The sequence below is a fragment of the Argiope bruennichi genome, chromosome 10, assembly GCF_947563725.1.
Source record: "Argiope bruennichi chromosome 10, qqArgBrue1.1, whole genome shotgun sequence".
NCBI lineage: Eukaryota > Metazoa > Arthropoda > Arachnida > Araneae > Araneidae > Argiope > Argiope bruennichi.
Window position 1 is genome coordinate 32145342 of NC_079160.1, and position 12762 is coordinate 32158103.

Below are 12762 nucleotides of genomic sequence, written 5' to 3' on the forward strand. Positions count from 1 at the left end.
CTCAACTTCTCCACACATCCAAGCTATGGGATTCAGTCTAACTATCTAATTGTGTTCAGAAGAGACAGTTGTTTAATCTAATTAATATTCAAAAGGAATAATATAACTACTGCATTTCTTATTCCAAAAAACATTTGATCTGTCACTAAAAAATACTAAAAAAAGAATCCTCTAAAGCAATCAAATCAAGAAGTGTATATCAATGAACTACAACCATATTTACAAATAGTCCTAATTCATGATAAGCAGATGGAATGTATAACTTAGGCACGAGAGAGGGTGGTCATATTGACCACCCGGGGCTGTCCCAGAATGTAGTCATCGGGGTGTTTGGGGGCAGCCCTCGAGGAACTCTGATAGCCGACCTCCACGTGGTGTTCCTCGGGCAACGCTGTTATTTTAATTTTAACAGCGGCTGACGGGCTACTGATATTTTAGAATAAAAATTAATAGATATTAATCTATAAATAATGAAAATTAATAGAGAAATTGAATAAATTACTATGTATAAACCAATAGAGTTCTCCCCCCCAAATTTTCTCCCATGCTCTCTAGTGAAGGTGTTTATCCCGAAGAGCCCCTTCCATAGCATTGGCATACAATAGTTATGGAATATTAACCTTTGGCTTCAATTTAGCATTTAAATCGAATATCTTTGCTTTGGCGACTTATTTGGCGATTAATCCCTGACATGCGGTTAATATTATCCGAAAACAAATCTGTGTTTTAGACGCGTTTTATCTAATCGATTGAAACAAAAACAACTATACTTGTAATCACAAAATTATATACCAAATTTGATACATTTAAGTCACTGTGACCTTGAGTTATATGTTTCTAAAATTACAATCAATAGAGGGACAATTCCTAGTTGGCTTTCGCTCAAAATTTGATAAGTGTCTAGTCTATGGATTTTAATACTGCGAATTTTGTCTATACAGCTTTCCTCATTTTGTAGGAAATTCAATTCTATTTGAATAGACAGGCAGGTAGATTTCCTCTGTGGGGATTTTGCAGAGAATTTGACAGAAATCTACAAATTCCGTATAAAATTCATATACCAAATTTCCTCCTACTAGATAATATTGTTTTTGATTTATCTTTATTACAGATAGACAGACGTACATTTTTCAAAAATGTGTTTTTCGAACTCAGGAAAGTCTTAACCGTGGAAATTTATCAAAACCTCCAATTTCAATTTTTTTTAATGATTATTATACTTTGTCTATATTACTTATATATTACTATATAAAAGTTTAGAGACTTATTCAGAGGTTCATTTAGTAACTTAAACAACATAACATATTTTGTTGTTTCTAATGGCACTTGTCATAGACTTTAGAATTCAGTGATTTTAAGCGAAGGGTGCGTCTCTTGTTTTTTCAGTAGCACCATCTAGGGCCAAAAATAAGACTTAACTACACACACGTCACAACTCTTTTTCTGGGGCGGACTTTATTCATGCTTGCAACCCTTTATTCATGCATTATTCATTCATGCATTCTCTCATCCACAGATCGTGATTTAGACCCGAATCAGAACGATCACCCCTGATACAGTACTCCCAGTGACATTACTCTCGACATGGAGGACTTTGTGACCACGGCAGAATTATACGTGCGCCAGCCACCACACTCATGGGGAGTCTTTGGCCGGTGGGGTTCGAATTCGCAACCCAAGGGACGCGCATCCAACGTCCTATCAACCAGGCTATCCCGGCCCTTTGGTTCTAATTATAAACATAAATGTGGAGGGAAAAAACGATAGAAATAAAGCTAGTACAAAGTAGATAAGATGTTTAAATCTTTTCACCCGAATGTCTTCTCACAGTCACCATTCAAGACGGTGCGTCATTAACATTTTATTTTAATTTTTTTAAAATACTTACAGAATGTTAAAAAGATGTATATGCATGTTTTCAGGGAAATTTCAACTTAAAAACAGTTGCATATATATATATATTTATATTATTTTTTTTGTGTGTGTGTATGAGTGTGTGTGTGTGTGTCTGTGTGTGTGTGTCTGTGTGTGTAATAAACGAGCCCATGTATTAAATGAATGATTATTCATCGGGTAATATTTCCGTGTGCAAAGGGTTATGATTCTATGTCCTGTTTTCTTTTCTTTATGATTTTCAATTTAGTTTTGCAGTCGGGTGTTTACTTAAAATTTAAAATGGCTTGTAAGCCGTTCAGCAGGACAATATAACCCCTTGAAATACAAATTTATTTAACTTCTTAATTAGATGACATCCTGTTTTGGACATTTGTTATTTTGATTTTTTAATATAAGGAGCATTTGAGATATCAAAGCGCTTATAAATGATTTTAGCATTTCTCATCTTAATTGCAGGTTTAAAACTAAAAATTCAGTCATTCGATTTCCGTGTCAGGCACATCATTGTATGCGAAGAGGTTAACAAACCATACCACAAGACTTTTTAATAATCCGCTACCAAGACAAATTACCTAAAAGAAATTTTACCAAACCTACCTTTGAGAGAATGTGGGGAAAGAGGAGTCATCTTGAGGATGTGATAGCGTAACCCCGAGAGATAACTGGCGCCCAGGTTGTAGACAGTTCCATCCGGGCTGTGATGGGGGTGAGAGCTAGCCAAGTTCACAGAGAGCAGTTCCTTTATATCTGTCTGTTACACAGCACAAGGCAAGTCAGTAAAAAATAAAATTTTACTATGAATCGACTTATGTGAACTTATTTAAACTACTTAGAGAGCTGGTATTACATAAATAAAATATTTGTAGGATGACATTTATTTTCATCAAAGAATACAAATTATGTGTGTAAATATAAAAAGCTTGCAAAATGTGAATCTTATTTTCCGAAATCGTTTTAATTAAATTTAATCAAAATTGCATTAAAATTGTAAATAGCAGTGTTTGGCATTTAAAACTGAAGAAACGAAATTAATGGTAAAAATTAAACGCCCGGCTGAATAACAAAAATTCTGAGTAAACGGTACGTTTTTGCCTTGCAAATTTGTGAAATAAGTTTTCAAGGAGGAGATTTTTTTTAAAAAAAAAATACCCTAAAAGGCTTTCATTACAATTTGAGTTTTCCCATTTAAAATACATGATTATTTCTTTTTCCAAATACAATCCTTACATTTTGAGTGTTACATTTAAGTAAATACCTAATTTTGTCTTCCAAATTATTTTAAGAATAAACTTGAAAGGAACAGACTTCTCTAAGAAGTGATATACATTTCATCGCAATGTTTGTGGATCGCACAAACCTCATAACTTAAGTGTTCACTCTTATCGTGATCCAGTAACTAAATTCTAAAAAATTAGTAATAGATATAGTTTCAATTGGGAATGAAATATTTCTTCTCAATCGTTTGTTGTTTGAGTTAATAAATAGTTCTCAGAAAGTTACGAAATCCAGTTATTTTTTTAAAATACAATCTACTGGTTCTATTAGTCAGATTTAGTGAATTTTCTAGGCGCTTCAATATTTTAAACAAAACAAAAACATTTCTGACTAAATCTAATTGAATTATGAAGCATTGAAAATTTCTATTTTAGATTTCAGACTTAATAAATCCGTTTCCGAGAATGGGATTTTAAAAGTTCAGGTGAAAATTAAACTTGTGCACTTTTGTATTACTTTTTTTTGTGAGTTTAGTTTAGTTATATTAACGTCTCGTTGTAAAGCAACACTAGGGCTATTTTGTGACGGACCTCGTAATTTTGAACCGCTGTCAGATGACGAGGACAACACCTGAGCTGGCACCCCCCCCCCCTCGACGCCACGCCACACAATAAATTTGTGAGAGTCCCCTATTTAGGTTTAAGAGATAACTTGAACAATTTTAGTCATAAAAAGGGCCTTTTTCTTCATTTGTTTCAGAGCATCGAAGATTTAGTAAATATGGCTGACTGTACTGGGAAAGGTTTAAAACAATTTTTTCAAAAATGCATTTAACTCAAACAAAGTAAAATACAATTCTTCTCTTCATTTAAAGTACTTCCACAAATAAAACCATATGCTTATTTCTAATGGCTTAGAAATTAGCTATCGGAGCACGATAAGCATGGACACCCCATAAGACATTTAAAGCAATGTTTCAAATGGAAGTACAAGCCTTGTCTCTAAAAGTTAAAAATTTAATGTTGGTCCAAGATTAGAGTAAGCAAAATTTAAGTAATAGTCAACTAGTATCGAAATCTGTCTCTGAAAATCCTGATTCAAGCACAAAAATATCAACTACTACATTGTTTTATCAAGAGCGCTAGTCATCATCATTGCAAGACTTAAGGTATAGTGCTAACTACCAAGACTTTACTCAAAGTTTCAGATATTGAATGCATGCATTAACTTCGATTATTTACAAAAAGTAGAAAAAATTAAACTAATGAATTTCTTATAATAAGCCATACAAGTAATGAAAAAGAAAATATTTTTTTCTTTTTAAGTAAAATGACGGCTTGCCTTCTTGACACATTTGAGGTCTTCAGGATTCACTTTCCAAATGTGGCAAGTCTCGGAAGATGCATACAATTCGTCATCCAACAGGTAAACATTCGCCATGTCATTGTCGGTCATCTCCAATGGCACAATTTTTGAAAAATACCTTGAAAAAATAATATTGTTATACGCTTAGGAAAAAAAGATTATGTTAAATCGAATTTTACGGTATGCTATAAATCGATTATTAGAAATAAATTGCAGTATTAATTTTTATTTTAATATAAAAAGCATATTATAATGCGATGCATAATAAATCTGTTTTTGAATCAATAAAATAAATTTTAAAAATTAGTTTTTAAAAACATTTATTACGTTTGCAATAGAAATTATTATTTTAATTATTTTCTGATTTTTAGAAATATTATTGGTCCTTGAAATCAGCTCAAAGTCGCTACTAGGACCACCCATCGTAGGGAGTAGAAACTCAATTAACTTATAGCTAAATTCTAAAAAAGAGTAAAATAGTGTATTTTCACTCAAGAATATGCATGTGACCAAAATTTAGTTTCAAAGTTTTAGCGCGTCAAAAAGTGAATAAAAAAAATCTATAACAAAATTCCATCTTAACAGAACGCAAAGCATGTTATACTCTATTATAATGTTTACTAATTTCATTAAATTATACATTTAAATGATAGAAATTTAAAAAAAAATCCAAATAATTTCTTTCAGTTAAATTTACGTTTACACCGTACATTTGCTTGCTTATAATTTATAAAAATGAAGTTTTATTCATAAGAAAACATTTTTTCTTTTTGGCAATGGGATTCCGCCGCATAACAACTTTATTTTTCTTCATTATGAACTCTTGCTCCTAGCTCTTAAACACCGATAGAGAAAAATAGAAGAATACATTTGTTATATTTGGAAAGTGTCATGATGAAAAATTAAATGGAAAATGTTTTAAAAATTCCGTAATCTAAAGATTAAAGTCAAGATAACAGAATACAAGTTTTCCATCGAAAAATGAAGATACATCCAAATTTTTCAAACGAACATAAAGTTAATAAAAAAATCGCTCGTATTCAAAGCACTCTACAGCATACTTTCATGTAAAATTTTATAAAAAAATTATTATTGAATGTAATTACCGAAGTATATTAAATTTTCGCTCGATCAACAAATTGGATGTAGGAAGCCTTATATTTCCTTTTAGACATTTTAGGATTTTATTTGAAAGGTAAAGCTCTCCTCTCATAATTATCACATATGGACGATTATTATATCTAGAGGTTGTAGTTCAGAAATTATTTAGTTATGATTATTCATTTGAAGTATTGGGATAATATGCCTAATATAAAATCTTGACGGCTATATTAGGCTATTTCAAAGAACTATGAAATATTTCATATAAATTTATAAAAACGTAAGACAGAAAATAAAAACCAAAGCATTTGTGGTATTGTTGGTTTCCGTTGCTTAGTAACTTATTCATAATTTTTAACGGAAAGGCATTTTATTTTAAACACTAATAACGTCAAATATATCTGGATATGTACACTAATGTATGATTTTAAAATTGCATTACTTTTACAACATTTGTTTAAATGAATTGCTTAGAGTTTTTTTTACAACTTCGAATACAAGAGAAACCGCTGTTGACAACTCATACAAGTCTTATAGACCGAGGAAATCAAATTTTGACAAAAATACAATTTTATAGCCAAGATCATATGCTAAATTTTATTTGTCTAAATCATTGCAATTTCGAACCATCACATTTGCATGTATACGAAAATAAACAGACAGATGGCCAACCCCCTACTGGAATTAGCTCGAAATTGGGTATTTTTTACATTTTAAAACGGTAAATCTGTATACCAAATTTCATTTATCTAGGTCTTTATATTTTGTAGTTATGATCACTTTAAAAGAATAATCAGATTTCTTATAGATTTCGTCTAGAAGGTTTTTTTAAAAAAAAAATCTACAAATTTCGTGTAAAGACCACATATCTTCATCCTTGTTTTCTAATTCAAAGAATTTGAGTTAGTGTTCATAATTAAAAAATGTTTTTCAGATTGGAACTTAAACATAAAAATTTGTCAAAATCTCAAAATAAAAATTTTTTCATGGTTTATTATTATTATTTATTTTCCAAGTTTCGTATACGAAAAAGCGAAAAAAGTATTATATAGTTTCAAGAAAATTCCAAATACCTTGAGAAAACATTTTTGCATGGATCCGGGTACGATTTTGTCCCAAACTCCGTGAAGACTGGCCTCTTGATTTGACAAATCTTTTGATATGCAAGTGTATCCAAAAATCTCGTCATAACATCCACCTATATAAAATGAAAAATTTACATGTTTGAAAGTGTCGATACATTTTTTAAATAAAATTTTAAATAGGAGAACTATATATTCACAATTTATATATTTTACAATTTATTATCAAGATTTCGATTTGAATGACACAGGTTGAAAGGAGTTAATATAAATAAGAAAATTCGATTGTTATTCAGTCCATTTGAATTAAATTTTACTATAACTTTGTGCTGATCAAAAATTATATAAACGCAATCTATCAATTCTAAGAATGACCCAGTTGGTAATTTCTAAACAGTTAGATGTAGGTATTTACTTCAAATTTTAAAAATTTCAAATATTGAAATATTATTGACATAATATTTTTAAGCATTCTTTTGCGATTAATATTGATCAAATAATGAAGTCTTGAATGCTAGACAATTTAAAACCATTTAACGCCTATTTTAAGGAAGATACGCCGATCACTAAGTAGCGCTTCCACGAGGTGATCTTTGATTATCTTAAAATTTCAAGATTAAAAGCTTCCTAACTCGATCAGTTTTAATAAGAAAAGAGTAAATTCTTTCCAAGAAAAATTGCTCAAAATTTGATTAAATAACAATTTAAATAAAAATTAATATATCACGTTTTTAAGGCGGACTAAAATATAAAATAACTTCTCTTAGCCCCGTGCACATCTGTAACCACATACAGTTTGTCCTGAAAGGAGAAGACTAGAGAAAGAATGTTTAATAGAAAATTATAATTTTAGTCCATTTTTTGGTCCCTTTTTAATTTTTTAATTTTACTTGTTTTTAGTTTTTTTAGTTCTTCTGTGTGTAAAATTTGCCGCTGATTTAAAATTAACTTTTTGATGAGCTAATGATTTGACAACGCGCCATCTGTCGGTAACGCCAATTTTTAATCGATTGCAAAATTTTTCCCGAAGAGGCAGAGCAATGCGAGTTAATAAAAACCTATTAATAATTAAATACCTAAATGCATTGGTGGAATGTATAAAAAAAGTTAGACATCGTAATTTCTTAAGCAGTATATCAGTTGACTGAAACAAAACAATGAAAATAATTTACCAATTGGAAATACACGCCTCTTGAATGATTTACAAATTAATTTGTAGAGCTATGACAAGTCTATATCATTATATGATTAAAAGTATCCAGATATATTAAGAAAAATATGCAAATTTCAAAGAGACTCGTCGAACGGTCCTTGATTTTCGATCATGTAACGATTTCATTTTAATTCTTTCTTAACATCTTTCAGAGAAGATATGAGGACATTTAAGGGATTGCCCAGAAATAGATGAAAATGATTTCAGCTCACCCTGTTTCAAAGAGACCTAATGATGATGTAATTACTTCCCTATCTATGAAGGTTTATAAACTAGCTCACTATTAGAGTAAAAAATCTACATAAATTCTCATTTTTTTATTTATATAGTTTTGTTACATCGTTTTGAATCTCCGACTGAGCATCACTTGACAATGATTTAATTCATGATTTCATATCATTTTTCAGATTTACCTGCAAATTTATTTAAACTAGTTCCGACTTAAAACTCCTACAATGTAAATAGTCTTTGTTCATCTCTAATATTTAAATATTGATCTAGTTTTTCATGTTTCGACGTTAATCATCAGCTTTTCTTTTCAAATTGATAGCTTCTCGTCTTCGTCCATTTTTCGCCCTCTGTATATGATATCACTGGACACCCCATTACTTTTTTTTTAAAAGGCAAGGAAGAGTTAACACGTGCTTTTCTCAAGACACGTGCTTTTCTAAGACGATTGCTAACCGAGAGAAAAAAATTTCCATTGCAGAAAAAAAAAAAAAAAAAAAAACCGGAAAGTTATTGATTACTGTTGCCACAAAGGTGTAGAATTAGTAGTAGTAAATCTAAAAGTAGAATTGGTAAATGATATTGTTTTAAACTCATTCGTTAAATAAAGCTTTACTTTCCCTTTTTTTCACGCCATTTTACCGTCAAGTGCAATATAAATACTCAATACGATACAATAATACTTTTCCATTAAATATTTATAACCCTGGCAAAACCTCAAATGTCATGGATAAGGTTACTCGCTATCTACCAATAACAAAATGAATAAAATGCAAAGTTTGCATAAATTGTTTTTATATTATAGAAAAATATTTTATTCTGTCTTAAGTCAATTTATGGAGTGAAATATGGAATCTAATTCCCGCACATTTCATATGCACTCATATTTTCAACTATATTTTCCGTATGCATAATGTTCAGACAATGGGCAAAGTGTACAATTTTTTAAACAATAGTATTTTTAACCGTTTACTATGACTATAGTACAGAGTTTTAATCGCTATATGTTCGAAACTAGCCGGATGATACTGGTTGCATTTGATTTCAATTATATCTCTTAGACACAACTTCATAGCCCCAATACCGTTAATAAATAATTTTTAAGCAATAAATTGTAAATACAGAATAGAGTTGTGGCATTCGTATATGTTTTGTTCATTCCTTACGTGAACCTGTTTAAAAGAAATGTGTCGCATCATCGCGTTGTTCAAAACGTAATTGTCTGGATTATCAGTTTTTTTAAATTTAACGATATTGTAACGTCAAATTTTAAAAAATTCAAACTATTAAATTGGTATCATTAAAAAGAAATTCTTTGAAAAAATTTTAAACGGTATAAAACTAAACATGCAATATTTTCAGAAATTATTGCTGAAAAATAAATTTAGCTTAATTTTTAATTCATTAAAAAATGAAAAAAAAAAAATCACTCCGAGGTGTAAATTTTCTCTTTCTGAAGTATATAAGTGCCAATTTAGTTAGCTGTAGAGCAGTTGGTCTGACTTGCCCAATAACACACACATCTTTGTTATTATTTGAAATTAAAAGTCCTGTATCCAATGTACTCAGTTTTTCATTTTTGGATTGTTGATCATTGTTTTGCTGCTTCTAGGGTATCAAGCTGAAGTGAACACGCAACACTCTGTCCTTAATATTACTAGAGACTCCAAATCAATTAAATCTTTGTGGTAGCTGATGTCGCTGCCAATTTTCATCGCCCATATTTATTTTAATCGCATTGAATTCTGTTAGCGGTTTTCTGTACGACATGTTTCCTAATTATAAACAAGCCTGAAAAGCAGCCAAGTGAAATGAAGTGGATTTAGTCTAGTTATATTTACGTCCCATTTAAAGCAACACTTGGGCTATTTTGGGACGGACCTCGTAATTTTGAACCGCGGTCAGATGACGAGAACGACACACGAGCTGGTACCCCCTCTCTACACCACACCACACGAAAGGGAGGACGTTTGGCCCTGACGGATTTATCGTGCAACAGACCCCCTTACACGGCGGTTCTTCGGGGGAATGGGGTCTCGAATCTGAAACCCTACGGCTCACAAGCCGAGACCTTACCACAGGACCAAAATGAAGTGGAAGATATTACCATAACCCAATCGATTTGCAACCAAAAACAGAAAAATTCGTGCATGGTAACTGTCATCCTCTCAAAACGCGCATCCATCAGAATACAAGGAAGTATGATAAGTGCCAATAATCGCCGGCTGTGGAATATCCACTAAAGAAGCACACTACATCCGTCGAAACGCCGATCACATACGATCACTCCAGATGTGCCAATGGGGTGTGGCATTCCCACTCCAATGTTTTCCACCCATAATTCTCAATCACTTCCTTCTTCCAAATTCTTTCGTAAACACCTTGATAAAGTACACCACTAGTCCCCTCCCTTTTCTACGCTCCTTCAAATATCCCCCCCCTCCCCATTCAGTGGCCATAATTCAAATGATGCTATGAAAAAGTGATTGATATTGACGGGGTGGGTATATAACCTTCCAGTCCGCATCATACCAATTCTTAGCAGTTTCTTGAATTAGAAATAGATTTTAAAGTACGTAGAGTAAATGGTGATATACGACTTAAAAACATTTCAAGGATACCTTATGAGGAGTAAAGGATTTCGAGGTTTGAAATTAAAAATAATTAAATAGATCACTATTTTAACTTATTAACAGAAAAAAATGTAAAACATCTTTAATCTTTTCATAAAATAATTTATTTTTGTTAACTATTAATAAAGGAAAATGTATACGAGTTTGTACGTTGGCGCTGTACGATTACTATACTTTATGTATACTACGTATACGAAACAGTAAAAATGGTGTAAGCAGAAGATGATGTCTTTCACAATCGGATACTTAACATATTTTTTGAGGAATTCATGAATATTAACTTATGCACAAGAGATTTAATTGGAAATTACTCAACGAATATTTACAGTGAAACACGTGGCGCCCTAGGTGGCAAGTAAATAAAAATATTTCCACCTAACACCGCGCAACTTTTCGAAGTGATGTCAGCTAGTTGCTATTTCTAAGTCGTATCTAATACAGTATTTCAGCTGTGAATGCAAATGGGCTTAAGAAGGATTAAATGTTAATGAAACAACCTTGAAATGCATTGAAGGGCAAGAAAAAATCTCGGTAAAAAAGTGAGTAATTTTTATGTGATGGCGCATTATAGCAGGTGAGCAAAATAGCTAGAAATAACCGTAGTAATATTCACACTGAAGATAGCAGGATCACGAGACAACACGTAGATAAACACGTAGATAAACACGTGATTTTGCAAGGTTTTCTACTTAAACCAATTGAAAATTTGATTTAATTTTATTTATCGATTAATATTATTCGTCATGAATAAAACATGACTGATTGCTACTATAGTTTTCAACCATTTTTACAGGTAAAATATTTACACCTTCCTAAATTTGCTCCTTTTTAAGTTTACCTTTATAAATCAAAGAATGGTTTACAGTGTTCATTTTTCCTATTTGCGTCAATAAACTAAAATTTTATATGCAGGGTTGGCATTTACTTTTACATAAAACTGAACATATCAGCTAAGTCTTATTCTAAATATTTTGACCTGATGTTTAAATTAAAGTTATTCATATTCATTTCAAAATTATTTCATTCATTATCAAATTTATATAAAAAACAAGGCTATAATTTTATAAAAATATGGTAGTAATTCTTTTCTGTATTATTTGGCATGATTTCAATTTGTTACTGTACATTGACACATTTAAATATAAAACTAAATTAACAGATTATTTAATTTAATAATAGCTTTTCAAGAAAATATTGTTAAGAGTAATTTGAACTTGTGGAAGTGTTCTCTCCATTTTTTCGTTTATTATGAATACCGATAGACTCCAAATGCCCGTTCAACAGAAATACAGCAGGTGACCAAACCCGAGAAATTATTACTCGGGTTTCCTCTTTCGTTCAGTGGGATTGAATAACCATGACAAATGCTTTATTCGTTACTCAGATGGTTTTGGGGGCCAAGGAGGTTTTCTAAAACTCTCAAAGAGTGTCCAAGCATATATTTACTAAATAGCCATCTGCTAACAAAGGTCTTTTTTTTTATATCAATCCCTTCTTTGAAGGACATAAGGAAATTTTTATCTTCGAAAGAGAAACTCGGCAGTTTCATTGTTATGAGATACACTGAACTGGAATGATTTTAGGAATAAGAGGATCAAACTATCATCTTTTCCGTTTTAATATTCTCTTCATCCCCTGAACGATGTTTAGTTTAGTTATATTAACGTCCCATTTTAAAGCAACACTAGGGCTATTTTAGGGATTGACTTCGTAATTCTGAACCACGGTCAGATGACGAGTACGATATTTGAGCCTGCAGAACCCCCTCTCCAAACTTCCACACCCCACCAGTGGGAGGACGTTTTACCCCCGACGGATTTAACGCGCACAAGACCCGCTTACACGACGGTCTTTTCTGTGGAATCGGGTATAGAAACTAAATACCCTCAGTTCCGAAGCCGAGACCTTACCACCAGACTACCGTGGCCCCCATTCCCTGAACGAATAGTGGCGTTGAGGAAGTGTCGAGAGAAAACCGCCTAATTCTTAAAAATCATAGCAATCTGTCAGTGCGAGTGCCTTTTCTCTT

The 12762-nt window shown here is 31.7% G+C and overlaps 1 protein-coding gene across 1 annotated transcript in view; it reads right to left on the bottom strand.

Annotated features, from left to right (window-relative positions):
• Positions 1-12762, bottom strand: part of LOC129988112 (beta,beta-carotene 15,15'-dioxygenase-like) — a 70872-nt gene that overhangs the window by 19273 nt on the left and 38837 nt on the right. Inside the window, exons 3-5 of the mRNA XM_056096241.1 lie at positions 6651-6775; positions 4453-4594; positions 2494-2647 (exon numbers count right to left, since the gene is read on the bottom strand). Coding sequence (XP_055952216.1) covers positions 2494-2647; positions 4453-4594; positions 6651-6775 — 421 coding nt within the window. The remainder of the gene's footprint in view (positions 1-2493; positions 2648-4452; positions 4595-6650; positions 6776-12762) is intronic.